Below are 20,174 nucleotides of genomic sequence, written 5' to 3' on the forward strand. Positions count from 1 at the left end.
GACCATCTGTGATCGATTCTCTGCAGAAAGGAAGCCAAAAGGATAACATAAGACGTGTTACACAAGTATCCCACATTACACATCAGAAGATCCGCAAAGATGGACCAAAAAATAAAAAAATAAAACAACTCAGCAACCCCAGAAAGACATGAAGACAGAATGTAGTAGGTTACAAAAAAAAAAAAAAAACAGCAACAATGTGTCACTTTGAGCACCACCAGCTCTGGTGCAGAGCAGCTTCTGGGAGGAATTCTTCCTGTGTGTGCATTAGTATGAAGGACGAGCGCTTGCACAGCACTCGTCAGTGTGCACACATGCAAGCGGTAGCATATACACGTGGGACATGAGTTCCCTTCACTAAGGAGTGCTGCTGTCCCAAAGCTCAGTAGTACAATGTAAATGCCCACATTTCCAAATACAGCTGCTGTTTATGTGGAAGAACGTAAAGGCAAAACACACTCGCCTATCCTAAGAAGACTGTTAACATCATTATTGACTCATTAGTCTCAGCACAAAGAAAGCATTTTGTTTTTCAAGGCAAAACAATTATCAGGCACAAAGCAGCAAAGAGCTGGATCCTGTCCACACTAGTTTAACTGCGCTAATAGATATTCTTCAGTTTGAACCTCGTCACATGACTTAAGAGGAACCCCCCCCGTAACAAACAGGAAGACAAACACAGTCCCAGTAATTCTGGTCCTGGTGGGGGGAAAAGACGCTGACTGTATAATGTGTATTATGTTTTAGGGTTAAATTCCCCATTTTTTTTTCTCCAGTAGCAGCACTCAAGTGTGTTTAAATCTCAACATGGCTTTTTAAAATGTTTTTTTCTGAAATGGAAAGTGGTAGTTCTGTCAAAGAAAGAAATCATGTTTATAGTTTTGCAACATAAAACTGATTATTATAAAAGTGTTATTCACTTAAAGCGGCGCGTTTAAGCTTTTCCTTTTTTTTTTGTATATATAAAATCGCTACAGCAGTGGATATTTAGAATAATTCTACCCAAAGTTTCAAATAAAAATGTCAGCGAATGCAAACGTCATCTCTGTGAGCCAAAACCTCAGCGTTAGACTGCTCTGAATGTTCAGTTATCAAAAGGATTTTCTACTCCTGGGGCTCGTCTCATTTAGAGAAGATGTCTTTGTTATAATCATCATGAGTGTCGCTCTGAGTGAAGAAACCACGCCCACTTGTTATCAGCAAACACTTAGGGAGGTGTGACCAATCAGAAGAAAGTCAGTTCCAATGAAAGGGTGCTAAAAATGGGTCATTTTCTAACAAATTGAGATGAACTGAGAGGCGGCTCCAAGGCTCAGTATCACATAAATAAAGATTATTTTGAACTGTGAATAATGCAAAGCTACTCTATAAGAGTTTAACAGTAACAATACAGAGAGCAGGTCCTCCTTAAGTAAAATGAAAAAAAAAAAAAAAAAAACATGTAATATCATTGCAATCATTTCATTACTGAAAAAAAAGATAAAATCAAATGTTTGAAAGAGTAATTAGTTTTTGATTTCTATTTCAACTTGTGATTTTTACTGAAGCCTTGAACAGGATATTAAACATTTATTCTTTTGAGCCATGCATTTCCTCACACATACAAACATCACAGATAATCTGTTCTGTTCACTTTGGCACTGTTCTACTGACCCAGAGCTGATCTCAGTGGAGGCAAATAAAATTCTCAAACGCAAAATTATGGCAATACCTTCATCTTACTGCTGAAGACAGATATTTCACTTTACTGGAGATACATAAAAGACAGTATTTGGGATTTGGGGAAATGCGCTCATCTGCTTTGTTGCTTAAATTCAGATCTATGCTATGCAGCAGGAAAAATATGAAGTGAAAGTTAGCAAACGGTGAGCTTAGCTTTAAGACTTGAGGCTGACTTTGTCCATCTAAACATCTAAATAATAGCAATAAATGTCAAAATGTTCTTTTTTTTTTTTTTTAAATGGAAAGCTGTCAGGTAATTAGCTCTAAACTGACAGATTCCCTGTTACATTACTCGAAAAAAACGGAAGGAACTGGCTGTAAGTCATGTCATGTTTGCACGCCAACAGGCTCCTGGTGGTGAAGAATTAGGTCTTGTGGAAATGCATCTAGTGATTTCTACTTATGACAATAACGGCTCCTTTCAAAGGAGTGGAAGAAAGGACCGTTCATTGATAGATGGTAACGATGTTCTCCTTATTAGTCTCCTTACATTTTCGATTTAAGTCAGATTCATGTCATAAGTGAAGAAAAAACAAAAAGATGACGTGCACACTGGATCTGTAATTACAAGCTTAACAAAGGCCAAAACCACAAATACTAAAGACACAACCAAACAAACAAAAAAATCTTAAAAAAAAAAAAGTGATAAAAGACACAGGAAGCAGAGGTGCCATTTTCACTGTTCACAATCTCTGCATGTGTAGTAAGGCAAAATAAAATCTGAGGGTATTTTTAAGCGTTTTGCTTTCGTCTGGGGAGGTTATGAGTTGGCAACATGATGGCAGGGGGCACGTACGCACAAGTTTCTCCTTAAGGAAGACTTGTGATCCATCTTGACCGACCCGCTCTGTATTTTCCGGGGTTGTTCTGGTTCACGCCACTTAAGCAGCAGAGTGATTCATCAGTCGTCAATGTCCTCATACACATCATCATCAAAAGGCCGCGCAGAAGACAGCTGCAGTCTGTGACGGGAGTACTTGAGCTGAAGGAGGTCTCCAACCTCACTGATGACGTTCAGCGCCTGTGGAGACATTTATACAATGAAGAAGAAAAAAAAATGCTGTCAGTCTGAAGGCCAACATGAAGAGCGAGGACGTTTACAGATGCAGAGACACCAGCCTCGTAAAACCAAATTGTAAACTGGGGCCGAAGCAGGAAAGATCTCTGGTTTGAACTTTTACATTTTTCACTTCTATTACCTGGGTGTTAGAGCAAAGTGATGAGTTCATACAGACACGTCTTCCAAACAGCAGCAAATCGTCATTCTATCTAAAGCCCTACAACTAAGGGGGACATATTCACTCTGAGCGCATGAGCTCTGGTTAATGCAACTGAAGTGCTACAGTTCAAGCTGTTATAGCATAAGGTCGACAATAATTACACAATGTAGGGATGAGTATATATATTGCTGAAATTTTAATGTGGTTTTGCTTTGTTGCATCATGCATGTTTGTTTCATCAGTTTTAACTTTAAGCTTCATCAGTAGATTTCTGCTCACTTGAGGTCAGAGCAACAAGCTGCAGAACAAACAACCTTTTAAAAAGTTTTAAGATTCAATACTGTCAGCTCAAAAGCACATTAATGGATTAATTGGCATAAATCTGGACTCCCGTTTTTATGAATCTACAGTTTCCTTTTTAAAATTAATATTTCTCTCTCAAGATTGCAAATGCTACATTTTGTTCACCAGCTATTTGTTAAATCCCTCAGTCCTGCAGCACACAGCTGCTTTTCTGAAATAGGAAACGAGATTTATTGTCGCACATCTCACACTGGTGACATTAACCAGGAATAATAAAGTAACAGGCTGGAAAAGAAATACAAGAGAAAAAAAAAAAAAAAAAAAAAAAGAGTGGAGAATTTCCAAAAATTCAGAGTAAAGTTAGATTTCTCCCAGTGCGTCAAAACCTTATACAACGCGTTTTTGTTCTGAAATTAGAGCTGTGGAGTAACATGCATGCATGGAGTACATTGTTCCCATTACACCAGATGTTTATTCACCAATTCCTGGACTTATGCAACTTTGGATAAGTGACTATTTATGGGGCTTGAGGAGTTTTTCAGTGTTTCAATGTGTGTAGGTTGCCAGTAAAGCAATATATACCTTCTGTTTATGGTAAAGCTTTGTGAGGATGACAGATGGGCTTTGTATCACATCTTAAAGTATAAAAGGAACTGAAATGCTTTATTGCAGTCAAATCATGAGTATCTTTCTGTGTCGTTTCGGCCAAATATTAAGTTGGTTCATCTCCTTAATCAAGTAAGGCTTTTCAGGTAGACTAGAAAAAAAAATAAAATGAAATAAAAAAAAATATATTTCATGGAAGAATCAATCACTATTCTACCTCTGATGCTTTTAACATTTTGAGCCATCAGATGTCGAAGTAGCTCCTCCAAATCAACACTAGGTGGACAATTTTGTAACCGTCTCCACATTTTCAGATACATTAGTTATAACCTGACATTTAAGGTTGACAGATTATTGCGGTCAGTAGAATGAAATAACGATGGCAATAAAAGGATTTAGGTCGGGATGTAAGTGTGGGTGTGAGAGAGTGAAAAGATAATACTCTGAAAGCTCGCCAGCGGATAAAAGAAACACAAACCAAGATGACACTTCAAAGTGCATGAGAATAATACAGAGAGGAAGACTAACGGAGACAGATTTTACACCATGACAGATAAAAGCACTACGGTACAGTACTCCCACTCCTTGTCTTCAGCTTATTTTGTTCAATTTTTTGAAGTGCACCGAGAATAATAGGAAGATACCATAACCCTGGATATACAAAACTTCCTGGAGACACAGTTTGTATCTGCGCCAACTGAGCTACACACATTAGACAGGAAGCACAGGAGAAAGCTCAACCTCTGTGTGAGAGGATTTACATTAGTGTCAAAATAAGAAAAGAACCGTGGAGGATCTAAGACGGTGGCACGTAGTGAAGAGCAAACAGGTCTGCAGTGAGCTCATTTCAGCAACGCAGAAGAGCCCTCGCTGTGAAGAGTGGGCGGATTTAGATGTGTTGTAATCAAAGCTGAACTGTCTGCACTTACACAGGCCAACACAAAGAGCAATGTTGAGGTCTACACTCAAAACACAGGGAACAAACAGTACGTTAACCTGCAGAGTGATACAGCTGACACTTTATTTTTATATGGAGCCTCTTCTGGGAGACTTTTCCTGACACTCTCTAAATCCAAGTGAGGCATTCTTGTCCTTTGATGGATTTCTGGCAATGGGATGTCAGACATTAAGCTGCAAGGGACTCGGCATGCTCTAAGTTACTCAAGGCATAGGTAGACATTTGAGGTCAAAAGAGATCATATCAGCGTCCCTCAAATTGCAGACAGTGTTTGCCCCTGTTAGACTGCTCCACTTTATTTAATGCCAACTAGATTTCTCCACTTAGTTTCAAACAGCTCAAAGGTCATTACACTGCTGTGAAACAGGAATGAACAAACTTTAGAGAGTATAACTAAACAAATCAGGCCTGGCTAGTAGCAGCCAGCACCACTCAAATAAGCCTGCCACTGGTAGACTATTAGTAATTGCACCCCTCTCCTCCTTGTGAACTCCTGCCGGCAAATCTAGCTAACAAGCTACATGCTGGAAAAACTTTGACAAAAACCTGATCTGTGTGCAGGCCCAGTAATTAGCCATAACCCCTGTGAAAGTACACTTAGCAAAACACCAGTGAGCTTAGTTCATAGAGGCTCGGGTCTAACAATTCTGAATAATTAGAGGAATTCGGGGAATGTTTTCACTGAAATGTAATGGCTTCAGCCTGACCGTTCGCCTATGTGGACAGCGAGAAGTGGATACGCAAGACTAGTCAGCATCAATACATCTGCAGCTGTAGGTGCTGCAGTCTTTCTTTAAAGAAAAAAAAAACCTGACAGCTTTTGCATACTAAGTACAAGCTGCAGAATATTACATCCAATTAACTGCCATCATCAGACATCAGAACAGAGCAGAACAGTATTTTTAGTGGTCATTATTTAGCAGGATTTAATGTCACACAGTGGTGTGTAACAGCTTCTTCTTGGTCTTAAAGACCAAAAAAAAAAAAAAAAAAAAGAAAGAAATTGTCCCATTTTGAGAAATCATTGTTGACCTTTACCTATGAGTATTACCATAAAAGAATATCATATCTAGAATGTGTTAAATGAGACATGCTGAATACTAAACACGTGTTAAGGCGTCCCCGTGCCCAAGAAGTCTTCTGTGTCCTGTCTCAATGACTACCGCCCTATCGCACTTACACCCACCATCATGAAGTGCTTCGAACGGCTCGTCATGAGACACATCAAGACCCTGCTGCCCCCCTCACTGGACCCAATGCAATTTGCATACCGCCATAACCGCTCAACGGACGACGCCATCTCCACTGCACTCCATCTTGCCCTGACACACTTGGACAAGAAGGACTCACACGTCCGAATGCTGTACATAGATTTCAGCTCAGCATTTAACACGATCATCCCCCAACAACTGATCGGAAAGCTGAGCCTGTTAGGCCTGAACACCTCCCTCTGCAACTGGATCCTGGACTTTCTGACCGGAAGGCCTCAGTCAGTACGGATCGGGAACTGCACCTCCAGCACCACCACACTGAGCACTGGGGCCCCACAAGGCTGTGTGCTCAGTCCTCTGCTGTTCACACTGCTGACTCATGACTGTGTAGCAACACACAGTTCAAATCACATCATTAAATTCGCTGATGACACGACCGTGGTGGGTCTCATTAGCAAGAACGACGAGTCTTGCTAACGAGAGGAAGTGCAGAGACTAACGGACTGGTGTAAGGACAACAACCTGTCTCTGAATGTTGACAAGACAAAAGAGATGGTTGTTGACTTTAGGAGGACACGAGGCGACCACTCACCGCTGAGCATCAACGGCTCCTCTGTGGAGATCGTTGACAGCACCAAATTCCTGGGTGTACACCTGGAGAAGGACCTCGGCTGGTCCCTCAACACCAGCTCCCTGCACAAGAAAGCCCAACAGCGTCTCTTCTTTCTGAGAAGACTGAGAAAGGCCCGGCTTCCACCACCGATCCTGACCACCTTCTATAGAGGAACTATTGAGAGCATCCTGAGCGGCTGCATCACTGTCTGGTTTGGGAGCTGTGCCATATCAGACCGCAAGACCCTACAGCGGATAGTGGGAACAGCAGAGAAGATCATCGGGGTCTCTCTACCCTCTATTGAAGACATCTACACCACACGCTGCATTCGCAAAGCCACCAGCATTGTGGCTGATCGGACACACCCCTCTCACACACTCTTTACACTCCTGCCATCTGGAAAAAGGTACCGAAGCATTCGGGCACGCACATCCAGACTGTGCAACAGCTTTTTTCCACAAGCCATCCGTCTCCTCAGCAAAAAGGGACTGACTGATAAACACGCACACACACACATACACTAACATTATCACTCAGCTTAACTCAAATACCTCAAAACATTGAGACTGGACTGACTAACCAACACAAAGCGCAAACACACTGACCTACACCACCAAACCATCGCACACACCAACCTGTAAATGCTCTTTTGCACAATATTATTACTAGATATATTATATATTTTTTTTTTTTTTTGCACTAACTTGTCTTGTAGCACCTTGGTTCCTGGAGGAACGTTGTTTCGCCTCACTGTGTATTTTTAAACTGTATATGGTTGAAGTGACAATAAAGTTGAACTTGAACTTGAAGATATTTTTAAGTGTGTGTTTACCTGGTCGAGCATGTTTTTCGAATGGCCGGCAGAGATGCAGAAGCGTGCTCGCGATTCGATGATGGGTGTAGCAGGGAAGCCCACGACAACCACGCCAATGTTCCTCTTCAGCATCTCCCTGCCAAACGCTCTGGTGGGAGAGACAAAGCTGGCTAGATCAGGTGACCCTGAATCCTCCCTTAGTTATGCTGCTGGGGGATTCCCAGCATTGAGTGTTTCTTCTTCAGTCACCTTTCTCACTCTCTGTGTTAACAGACCTCTCTGCATCGAATCGTACTTGTTATTAATCTCTGTCTCTCTTCCACAGCATGTCTTTTATCCTGTCTTCCTTCTCTCACCCCAACCGGTCGCAGCAGATGGCCCCGCCCCTCCCTGAGCCTGGTTCTGCCGGAGGTTTCTTTCTGTTAAAAGGGAGTTTTTCCTTCTCACCATCGCCAAAGTGCTTGCTCATAGGGGGTCATATGATTGCTGGGTTTTTCCTCTGTACGTATTATTGTAGGGTCTACCATATAACATAAAGCGCCTTGAGGCAACTGTTGTGATTTGGTGCAGTATAAATAAAACTGAATTGAATTAAAAAAACTGAATAGCAAAAATAACCGCAGAGGTTTAATAAAGAGTATGACAGACAAAAAAAGATGGGTAAAGTCTTCTGTGAAAACATGTCTGCAGAAGGTTTACGAAGACAGACAAATTCTTCATTAGAAGAAAAAAGGAATGGTCCCAAACCTGCTTTGGTCCCAGTGTTTTGCTTGATATTTACAGCAGGATTAATTAAAGCTGCAGAGGTACAGTCCTTGTACTGATACTAAAGCATGTGTGCACCTAGACTCAGTTTCTGCAGTCAGTTTAACACCTTGAGCTCTTGTGATGTGACGTTGGGACACTGTCTACTGTCCACTGCTATAACAGAGTTTTTAAACTTGTTACCTTAATAATATTTCAGGGGAAAAACGAAAAACCCAATACCCATCAACAAATGATATAATTGATCACACTGTATTGCTCTAAGGCTCCAATTAAGAGTTCCAGCAATCAGAGCAGTAGTAAACAGCAAAGATGGAGGCTCACCCTATCTTGGCGGGCATGTAGAGCATCAAGGGTACGACGGGAGAGTCGTTGTTGCCGTAGATGATGAAGCCCATTTCTCGAAGCCTCTTGCGGAAATAGACCGTGTTCTCTGCCAGCTGCTGCACACGCTCACTGCCTAAGGATGATGAAGAAATTTGGAGACAGAGTTGATAGGAAGCACGATGGAAGTTAATCACACGGATGTCCTGCGTTCTAAGATCATCTATATCTAATCATCTAGGTTTTGTTTTTTGCAGTGTGATGACAGCCGTTTGCTTTGCAACTTTAACGTGTTAGACACACAAGTCATCACATCCTGATGTGTTAATGGACAATATGTGAATATTCACAGAGCGCTGTGATATCCACTCATCTCTGCTTAGTGTAACTTGTTACTCACACTCACTGGATATAGCAAACTCATTAATGAAGCCTGGCTGCATTTACTGCTTTATCAGTTAAATGTTTTTGTTTTTATTGTTGGTCTGGGTTTGTTAACAAACAAGTTTATTATTTGTTTATAATAACGAGTTTGTTTGGTGTAAATCTGCATTTGCATGATTTAAATTGTGTCATGCTTGTATCATTCATCTTTTATCTACCCATATTTAGTTTCGTCTGGATTTATTTTTTCTTGTGGGTTTTTAATAATTTTTCTTTACATCCACATTTTGTCAGTCACTGGTTGCAACTGATTGCAACTCAATTTTAGAGGTGATTCTCTTACCGAGGGCTGTTTACTCTTTACTAAATTTGACTTTCCTGAAGTGCAAAAAATAAAAATGAGCTCTTAATGATGCTTTCCAAAGATGAAAAAGAAACGTTCTGCACGTCTACATTGGAATCAAACTGTGTACTGTGGACTTTAGATTTTGCTTAGCGACATCTTGAACTGTTCTAGCAAAAGGGTTGAAGTTAGATTAAACAATCCATGTAGAGGAGATAGAATTGCCTCGTCTATAAACACAGATCATCATAAAATATTCCTTAACCTCTTTAATTAAATCAAGTAACCATTATAAAAAAAAAAAAAATACATACATATTTATAACTGGACATCCTTCTTCCCCCCCCTTCTACTCCTTTTCTTTATATAACATCTGGTGAAAAAGACCAGAGGCTGGCTCCAGTCCTACAATTCTTAACTTTGCAGTGACACCTGGTGGCCCATCATAACAATTACTGCTGACATAAAATCATCAGAAGTGGAGACGTCACCAAATTATAAACATAATGCAACAAAACAAATAACCAAGGACCTGCACCATTATGCACTATAGTAAATATGCAAGAACAGCCTGAAGTTTGCTGAAACTGGCCGTTTAACTTTTACATTTTTAATCCGAAACTGTTTTGCAGTTTGACGTTGCTGCAGAGTTTAGTTGTTTATCACTCTTTGATCAATCTATAGAGGAAGTTTTCTGACCTCAACATAACATCTTTGTGTGCCTATATACCAATCAGATTCAGATGTGGTCATGGACTGCAGTGCATGTGGAGTGCACTATATGCAAGTGGAAAGTGAGATTTGTCTCAACATCCAACATAATGACTCCTTAAAAGCAAAACATTTTTAAACTTTATCTTGAAATGCAGTTTTCTCACATATAAAAAAGTGAACAATCTGGACTGAGGCTTACCTATTGTTGTGCCATCCTCTCCCATAATGCACTTCATAGAAGTGATGATTTGCTCCACCACAGGAGGAGACATGGAGGTGGCGTAGACCGCACTGTGGGAATGGGAGCGCAGGTATTCGATGAGCTCCTAAACCCAGGAGACACACAGAAGACATAAGCAGATACGCATGAACAGCTGCAGTCTCTCAGTCCCTCACAACGTTGCTTGTTGCTTCCCTCTTTCACGAATATGTGAAAATGTTTTTATTTTATTTTTAGAAGCACCAGATTTACATTAAAAACCTCAACAGTCTGATAAGCACAAAGTGAGAACTGAATTTCGCTTTGCGCTCTCAAACCTGTCAATCTGCCCGTTACATTTTTAGAAGGATATGAAAGTCATTAAAAGCATAATGTGAGCTACATCCTGTAACCTGTTAACACATTCCTAAGTGATTCATGACCAATTTTCTCCGACTCCTTTGTTCTGCTTGAGGGCTTCGGCAGTTCTAAGACGCCACTACATGATGATTTAGACAAAGTGTCTTATCTTGATAACCATCTCGATAAGCAAGCTTTGTTGTCAAGAATGCAACATGCACTGTTGCAATGACTAGCACTCGTGTCTGCAACAAGTGACGCTTAGAGAGTCCATGCATCAGTGCACTCTTGAAAAACTATGAGTTTAAACTAGGGCTGCTCAATTAATCGAATTTTAATCACGATTACGATCTGGGCTTTCAACGATCATTAAAAATGACTGAGCCGATTATTAGCCCCTCCCTCATTTATCCGCGACACCTTAAAGGCCGGTCCGTGAAAATATTGTCGGGCATAAACCGGTCCGTGGCGCAAAAAAGGTTGGAGACCGCTGATTAAGAGGACCCGAGGGAAGCTCGGAAAGCTAAGCAGAAGTTATTTGGAGAGTGACTGCCGTTGGTTGAAAAGAGAGTTTAAAAAAAACAAACTTCAGTGGTGTTGCACACTATTTTATATTATTTTTTTAAAGTCATTGTTAACCCTTTAAAGCCGGTCAGAGCAGCACGCTCCGTTTTGCGTAACTATTTTTAAATCCCTGTAGAACCTGAACCGTGTAAGCTAGCGCAATAATTTGTTTTGCATATGAAACCGGAGGAGTTGTACTTACATCTGATGCCATCAGCTTGTCCTCGGTCACGGTTTCGTTCCACATATAGCTTTGCAAAAATTGCATAAAAAGCGCTTGCAGGAACAAAAACATAATATTCCAGAAACACGCTTTGCCGTTCCTATCAGCTGTTCGTAACACTTCCCACAGTGAAATGATGCACATGCTGTTTTCTTTGCAAATCTGCATCATAGGATTGTTTTTTGTTTTTCCTGCAGTATATAAAAATTGCTGTATCTCCAAAATAAAACTATGAAGACACTCAAAATAAATTTCCTGTTGTTGTAAACTATTTTTTGCAACTTTATTGTATTTAAAGTTTTGAGGGATAAACCTCTTAAATTTCTCCATGTAGAAATATATGTAAACAAAACAAAAGCGATTTTCAATTTTTTTGGTAGTTTATTGCACTTTTTTGCAATTTATGTAATTACTATGGACTTAATGCATACATATTATTAAAATATGGGCTATAACAGTTGTATTGATGTATAGCAACTTGAAATGCTCCCACAAATGGCACTAAAGCATGTAAAAAAAATAATATAAGCTCTGGTGGACTTGGTTCTATAGTAGGTCTTAAAGTGTTAAATAAATATCGTCAAATAATCGTGATCTCAATTTCAGTGAAAATAATCGTGATTATCATTTTTGCCATAATCGAGCAGCCCTAGTTTAAACTGATGTTATGCTAGAAAATGCACTCTTCCCCCCCCCCTTTTTTTTTTCTTCAAAAAATCAAAAAATAAACAAAGAGATAAAGCTCACCCTTTTCCCTGCGATGTATCCACCTGCAGCACCAAAGCTTTTGGTAAAAGTGCCCATCATGACGTCCACGTCACATGGGTCGAGGCCAAAGTAATCCACCACACCTCTTCCTCTTGGACCCAGGGCCCCTATACTGTGGGCTTCATCTAAGTAAAGGTAGGCCCGGTAGCGCTTCTTTAAGGCAATCACTTCTGGCAGGCGCACTATGCTGCCCTCCATGCTGCAGGGAGGAAACCGGCAGAGTGGAAGGTGCATTACATCTCCTGAGGTGTTACAGCTTTGTTTTTCCCAACAAATTCAGCTTTTGCACCAGAAACTATCCACCCAACAGCTGTCAACATAGAATAAACAGCTGAAATGACTTTTGACTCAAATAAAAAAAAAGTTAAACTTATTAAAAAACAAAAAAGACAGCAGAAACTGCACGTTGCAAATGCTTTTTGTAGCACCCCATCAGACAGAATCAGGTTAGCTAACTAAGCACTGACACATTCTCAGTACAGTTTAAAGTGCTGAACCTGAATAAACCATCAGAGGAAGCTGAACCTGCTCTTGTATTTCTGGTGCAAAGACATACATGCATTAAGCACATGCATCAACAATCATTCTTAATAATCCGCCCAGGGGCTTTGGCCACAGATGGAATTGCTGCTTATGCAATAAAGTTTTTAGGTCTTGCTCAACCTGAAACTAGGAAGGAAAATAAAGGGAATTTTAAAAGTGGGCAACTCCTTTTTTTCTACTGCATAAGGCCAAAGACAATTTCAGCACAGTTGCAAAAATTGTATAAATTCAGCGCTGAGACTTTCTCCTACCAAAGACAAGATTTAAATGTACTCCCAATAGATTAAATAAGCACATCTAACAGACTTAAAACGTTCTAAATATTTATTTTCCCCATGAAGTCATGTATGACATATACAGGAAATCAAAGCAGTACCTGTAAATGCCTTCAACCACTATTAGGATCTTCTTCCATGGTCTGCGAGTCCTGGGTTGGCCATGAACGATGGCTTCTCTCAACAGTTTTTCAAGGCTCTGCATATCTGACAGGAAAAAACAAAAATTTGAAGTGTTAACATTCAAAATGAAAGCTATGGTTTTAGCAGTGGTCTTCCTTTGTATTCTACATCAAAATGCTTTCTCTTTTCCACTGACGTTGTTTTAAAGCTGGCAAACATTAGATCAGACAATCAAACTAATAAAAAGCGCTATAATTACAGACCTTGAGAAGCAATGGAAGTTTTACGACATGGCTAATGCATGGGAATAAATGCAAATAGGAAGCAGATGGATAAGAACAAATAGGAGACTCACTGTTGTGTTTAAAGACTCTGATGGTGGACCCAGATAGTCTGGCTCCCAGGACCAGAGAGGCATGGTTCAGCTCATCACTCAGGATTAGACAACCCTGCAGAAGATTAATTAGCATTAATATTTCACACATATAGGATTTGTTGCACACAATAGCAGATGGACTGCTACGTTTTTTTAGTCAACATTGTTTTTATTGGCTGGTGAGAGGCTGGAGAATCCTTTTTTTTTACAATTATATAGAACAACCTCTGCTGAGAGAATTACACTGAGAATGCAGCTTGCTTTGTAGAACTGCATTGTTTCATACCTCACTGCTCTGAGTCTAACCCTACACCTTTATACCAGCAGGTCTGAATCATTTTATTAGAGCAGAAGTCTTTAGCAGTCTCACCACTGTTGGCTTTCACTTCCTTAGTTTGCTCCTTTTTCACTTTAACACACACAACCAGCCAGTCACCAGCAAGTGTTTCTTCCTGATATAAGATAAGGTGCTTGGTGTAACTGGTGACCTACAATAGCGTACTATTAAGTAAACATACTTAGAAAAGACCCATGAACATCCAGGATATCTTGCTAAAAATAAGCTCATCCTTGTCCCCTGTGTCACTTGGGGTCTTACCTTGCCAACGAGTGCTGGTATGTTCATTGAGTTAGTTGCAAATCCCATGCCGAACGCCATGGCTGATTCCACACCCAGGAACCTAGCCACCTGTTTCTCCATCTCCTCGTGTCTGTCCAGGTTACCTGAGGAACAAAAAATAAATAAATACATGAATTAAAAGAAAAAAACCCACAAAAAACATGGGAGCTTAAAATAAACGGATACCACTGAACACCTTGAAGTTCTAAAACTGACATCGATTTTTTTAGTATTGTTTATTTACTTGCTTCTCCTGGGAGATGATACCACAGAAGATCAATAAAATAAGCATAAAGACTGGAGATGGAGGGAAACAGCTACCCCAGCTTTGTTCAGGTTAAATAAAACAAGAGAACTCAAGGATCCACTGCCAAAGCCAATTCCCTATTTCACGGTTAAGATGGTGAGACAGATACAGTGAGGCAAAAAAGTATTTAGTCAGCCACCGATTGTGCAAGTTCCCCCACTTAAAATGATGACAGAGGTCAGTAATTTGCACCAGAGGTACACTTCAACTGTGAGAGACAGAATGTGAAAAAAAAATCCATGAATCCACATGGTAGGATTTGTAAAGAATTTATTCGTAAATCAGGGTGGAAAATAAGTATTTGGTCAATAACAAAAATACAACTCAATACTTTGTAACATAACCTTTGTTGGCAATAACAGAGGTCAAACGTTTACTATAGGTCTTTACCAGGTTTGCACACACAGTAGCTGGTATTTTGGCCCATTCCTCCATGCAGATCTTCTCGAGAGCAGTGATGTTTTGGGGCTGTCGCCGAGCAACACGGACTTTCAACTCCCGCCACAGATTTTCTATGGGGTTGAGGTCTGGAGACTGGCTAGGCCACTCCAGGACTTTCAAATGCTTCTTACGGAGCCACTCCTTTGTTGCCCGGGCGCTGTGTTTTGGATCATTGTCATGTTGGAAGACCCAGCCTCGTTTCATCTTCAAAGTTCTCACTGATGGAAGGAGGTTTTGGCTCAAAATCTCACGATACATGGCCCCATTCATTCTGTCCTTAACACGGATCAGTCGTCCTGTCCCCTTGGCAGAAAAACAGCCCCATAGCATGATGTTTCCACCCCCATGCTTCACAGCAGGTATGGTGTTCTTGGGATGCAACTCAGTATTCTTCTTCCTCCAAACACGACGAGTTGAGTTTATACCAAAAAGTTCTACTTTGGTTTCATCTGACCACATGACATTCTCCCAATCCTCTGCTGTATCATCCATGTGCTCTCTGGCAAACTTCAGACGGGCCTGGACATGCACTGGCTTCAGCAGCGGAACACGTCTGGCACTGCGGGATTTGATTCCCTGCCGTTGTAGTGTGTTACTGATGGTGACCTTTGTTACTTTGGTCCCAGCTCTCCGCAGGTCATTCACCAGGTCCCCCCGTGTGGTTCTGGGATCTTTGCTCACCGTTCTCATGATCATTTTGACCCCACGGGATGAGATCTTGCGTGGAGCCCCAGATCGAGGGAGATTATCAGTGGTCTTGTATGTCTTCCATTTTTTGATGATTGCTCCCACAGTTGATTTTTTCACACCAAGCTGCTTGCCTATTGTAGATTCACTCTTCCCAGTCTGGTGCAGGTCTACAATACTTTTCCTGGTGTCCTTCGAAAGCTCTTTGGTCTTGGCCATGGCGGAGTTTGGAGTCTGACTGTTTGAGGCTGTGGACAGGTGTCTTTTATACAGATGATGAGTTCAAACAGGTGCCATTCATACAGGTAACGAGTGGGGGACAGAAAAGCTTCTTACAGAAGACGTTACAGGTCTGTGAGAGCCAGAGATTTTCCTTGTTTGAGGTGACCAAATACTTATTTTCCACCCTGATTTACGAATAAATTCTTTACAAATCCTACCATGTGAATTCATGGATTTTTTTTTCACATTCTGTCTCTCACAGTTGAAGTGTACCTCTGGTGCACATTACTGACCTCTGTCATCATTTTAAGTGGGGGAACTTGCACAATCGGTGGCTGACTAAATACTTTTTTGCCCCACTGTATTCACCAAGTAGAACAGCTTCCTCCTTTGCCCATGCTTCTCCTCTCCACCAAGTTTAATCACTTTCACCTTGAGATTTCTTGCATAATCGTGCTGACTGACAAACTGCACTGATCGCATTCTGCTCCAATAAATTTGTGCTTCTGTCTGGGGAGTTAAAAAAGGAACCTGTCGATACTCAGATACTTAAAGTTCACATGATATATCTTGTTTGTCCAGATCATATAACATCCAAGTGTAAAGACATCAAGTTGTGGATTTCATTATGATACATGTAGTATTTCCCACATAGAGGCACAGACTTCTTCGCATCCTGTGAGGTTATCAAAACTTTAAATATTGTCTCTTTGCTTTTGTATGAATTAAACAATCAGGATACAACATGTTTGCAACATTAACCAGTAACTGTTATATTTTGTGTTTCGCTCCATTTCCAGTATTTGTACAAATCCAAGATCCAAGCTCTACTTAAGTGGTCAATTATGACTAAATATTTTTCAACAAACAACATAATATGTTGGACATAAACTCCTATAGTGTACATAAGCATTACAGCCATCTACACTCACCAGCCACTTTATTAGGGACGTGTTCAACTATATTAAATCAGTTATTTAAATGGCAACGATAACACATTTAGGCCTGTAAACATAGTCAAGATAAAATGAGCATTAGAAAGGGGAAGAAAGGTGAGTTCAGTGACTTTTAATGTGGCATGGTGCCCGATGCATTTCAGAACCTGCTAATCTACTGGGATTTTCCCACACAAGAGAAAAGATCCAGTGAGAGCAGCAGTTCACTGGTTCAAGCTGATAAGAAGGCAACAGTAACTCAAATAACTACTCGTTACAACCAAGGGAGAGATTTGCATCATAGATGTGTTTGGATGTTTCCAGCATGTTGCTGAATCTCTGCCAAGAAGAATTAAAACCTTTCTTAAGGTTAAAGGTGCTCCAACACCAGACTAATGCCTAAAATGTACTTTACAAAGTGGTCAGTGAGACTTATTTGAAAGCATTTGTAAAGACAGAAAAGTCACGGTAATTTGCAATTGGCTCAAACACCGCGCACAGATGATCATCATACTAGTTCCCACAGCTTTACTAAACTAACTGGTTTATGACATTTTGTTTACCGAGGTGAATTCAGCTGTGCTCAGTCTTGCCATTTAAGACCCAGCAGTGATAGCAAAGGTAGCGGGTGTGTCTGTGTTTTGCCATGTGTTTGTACCAATCTCCTGCCTCGTGCTCGCAACTCCAACACCGTACTTCATAGTGACTTCAGCTGCGGAGTCAGCACATGGACCTGTATTCTCAGCGAAGCCGAGGTAATTATACGAGCCCAGGTTAATCACATCCTGCACTACCCGACCCGTGTATCTGCAAGAGAGGGCGAGAGGAGAAGATAAACAGACACAGGAAACAATCAATGAGAAGAAACTAATGATTTGGGAAACAGATTGGTATAATTAATAGTAATGATTGGTAGAAGTAATTAAAAACTAGACTGAGAGGTTTGATAGCATCAGCGTGCTCTTTTTTGTTTTTCCAATCTTTCTGGTGTCTGTCTCTCCCACATCTTCTCACTTGTGTGTTTTGTTTGACTTCACGAACATTATAGATCTTAAGTTGGACCGATTTTAATATGAGATGAACGCTACATGGCTGTTCATTCTGGGGTTATCACCTTCATAATATAAAGAGTGCGAATATATATATATATATATATATATATATATATATATATATATATATATAGTACAAAACTGCTACATATACAATTCTGTACTAAAGTCTTAGAGCCATTCAACATGTTTTTATATTTTGCAGCCAAGAACCAGAATGACGTGCAATTTTTAAAGTTGTCTTGAGGAACAATTGTCCAGGCTTCCTGAAAGTCTTTCAATGGTTTTTATTTCCAGTCCAGTCTTTGTACCTGAACATTTTCAGACACATGCCTTCTTTGTTAAGCCACTTAACACTGAAATATAAACACTTAAGCATAAAAAAAGGCACCTAACTCGCTGGATGAGCCAGTGTTGTGTCTCCACAAACAGACAACTTGGCAAAGAGCCAACTTTAAACTATTAAACTGTAGCTTTGTTATTAGCACCGTGCTGCAAAACCACAGAATTTGTTCACATTTCTTTAGTTAAATCTACAAAAAGGTCAAAGGTAACACAGTCTGACAAGCAAAAAAAAAAAAAAAAATAGCATTTTTATTTCTTTTTGCATCAACAGGATGATTTCCAAAGCACACCACGAGACAAATTAAAAACGCAATCCAACCTTCCCTGTCCACCTTAACTGTTCATGTGCATGAAACCAAACCCTGCTTAAGGATTAGTGATCAATGGACTCTAAACAACAAGCTTCTGGTCTTATCTTGTCTTATGTTTATATTGTCTGAGTACACATGTTCTGTCTGTTCATAGAATTTACATACTATACACAGAGGTAAACAAGGTGAGAATCCTACCTGCTCTATGCAATATAATGCTGTAATAAATGTGTTCAAGATTTCTCTACTTTTATTAGGATCTAGAGAAATAAACTTTATTAGGAACAACTCTACACCTTCTGAGTCACTTATTCAATCAGCTAAAACAGGATTTTCACCACAACAGCCTTTAGTGTGAAACAAAAGTAACAAACCTCCAGTGAACAGCTTCTTTTATTACTTTGTGCTCAAAAAAAGAGAAATTCAACAGAAAGCTAAGGCTGGAGTGGGCACAGACTCTGTCAAAAGAGGACAGTTCAAAAGGAAAAGCAACCTTTGTAAACCTGGTCTTATAAATCTTGAATTCTGTTCCAAATTAATGCACCAAGTCACAAACCAAAACTCCTATTACAGTCATACAGTCGTATCATATCAGGGGATATTGGGGATGTGTATTAATATTAATGTCCAGGTGAAAAATTTCTATGAAAACCACGTCAATCTCAAAGGCAGGTTTCCAGCATCTTTTGAATTCCACAACTCAAATAAGGTAGTTTTTTGTCTATTATGCAAACACATTAAGCAAATGTCACCTGATATCTGGCTGATTTATCAGTCTAGTGCTATTGTACTGTACATTAGTTTTCGTGTTTTATTTAATCAGGGGTAATGGAAAGGCCTGCCGGAGCTTTTAAAAAGCCGTGTCCAGTGAGAGACGTCTGGAACCTGGCCAACTTTGTGTGATGTTGGTAACATAGCAGTTATAAAGCATACTTCCCATTGCTATTGTGTGCCTGAAATCCTTAAGGTTAGCTTAATGATAACAATATTTGCGCTCTTGAATGAAAGCTACATTAATCTCACTCAAAAGTCCAGTTGTAGTCGTAGGTGGCTCGTTCCATCAGATCCATCTTGGCTCCCGGGACGCTGCATATAGGCCTGTTCCAGTTGTCTCTTATCCGCATATAGAGGTTTCTGGTGTAAAAGTTCTCGAAATCCTGGTAGAGCGGTACAAAATCCTACACATGGATGAAAAGGTAGATAATAAAGGAAAGTAAAAAGCAGCACAACATATAGGAATTTTCTCCTACATCACTGGTATTTCCTGTAACGATATCTAGATCTTCACAGTTTCAAGTTTCTTCAAAAGCTCACAAGGAAAGAATTTAATCTCATCCAGTTTAAGCATTACAACAACATTTAAAAGAACACACATGATCAAGGGAGCTGATATTCCTTGTTTCATGGAGGAAAACATCCGTCCGATATCGTCGGGCCCATTTAATGATTTCCCCACGAAAGGCTTCCTTTCCTTGACATAACTAAATTCTGAGAACAATGGGCTTTACTTTCACACATTACATAAGATGTTGGAAACAAAAGTGAGTGTCACTCACTAAAAATGTTCCACCTCTAACAAAAATGCAATCTTAAGCATGCACACTTTGGATTAAAGGCAACAAAGAATATTTCTATGTAAAGTTCCCCATAGCTGGACATAATTACAGCTGACAGGTTCATTTCAAACAACTGATGCTTGCTTTCTTTAAAAAACACCAAGCTTCAAGCAATGCTGATTAAAATGTTTGCAATATGACAACCTACATTGCAGATTCTAGTGATTGGGATGGATGCTTGCTTTGTAGTGTGCAAATATCACATTGGCTTACTTTGATTAATGAAACTAC

General features: G+C 40.1%; 1 protein-coding gene and 1 long non-coding RNA gene across 2 annotated transcripts in view; one reads left to right on the plus strand and one right to left on the minus strand.

Moving 5' to 3' along the window:
* LOC146551894 (serine palmitoyltransferase 2-like) overlaps nt 1-20,174 on the minus strand; it is a 24,603-nt gene continuing 4,429 nt past the window's right edge. The window contains exons 3-12 of the mRNA XM_085256257.1: nt 19,351-19,505; nt 17,278-17,426; nt 14,007-14,131; nt 13,388-13,481; nt 13,011-13,116; nt 12,071-12,290; nt 10,177-10,303; nt 8,537-8,672; nt 7,466-7,595; nt 1-2,743 (exon numbers count right to left, since the gene is read on the minus strand). Of these exons, the coding sequence (XP_085112383.1) occupies nt 2,624-2,743; nt 7,466-7,595; nt 8,537-8,672; nt 10,177-10,303; nt 12,071-12,290; nt 13,011-13,116; nt 13,388-13,481; nt 14,007-14,131; nt 17,278-17,426; nt 19,351-19,505 (1,362 nt within the window). The 3' untranslated portion in view covers nt 1-2,623. The remainder of the gene's footprint in view (nt 2,744-7,465; nt 7,596-8,536; nt 8,673-10,176; nt 10,304-12,070; nt 12,291-13,010; nt 13,117-13,387; nt 13,482-14,006; nt 14,132-17,277; nt 17,427-19,350; nt 19,506-20,174) is intronic.
* LOC146551895 (uncharacterized) lies at nt 2,565-8,002 on the plus strand. The gene is made up of 2 exons (XR_014889871.1): nt 2,565-5,925; nt 7,444-8,002. It is a non-coding gene; the product is annotated as an uncharacterized LOC146551895 (long non-coding RNA).

Source organism: Mchenga conophoros, linkage group LG19, assembly GCF_057382185.1.
Source record: "Mchenga conophoros isolate Kocher_MC1m ecotype Shallow Benthic linkage group LG19, M_conophoros_male_GT1.1, whole genome shotgun sequence".
NCBI classification, from domain to species: Eukaryota; Metazoa; Chordata; class Actinopteri; order Cichliformes; family Cichlidae; genus Mchenga; species Mchenga conophoros.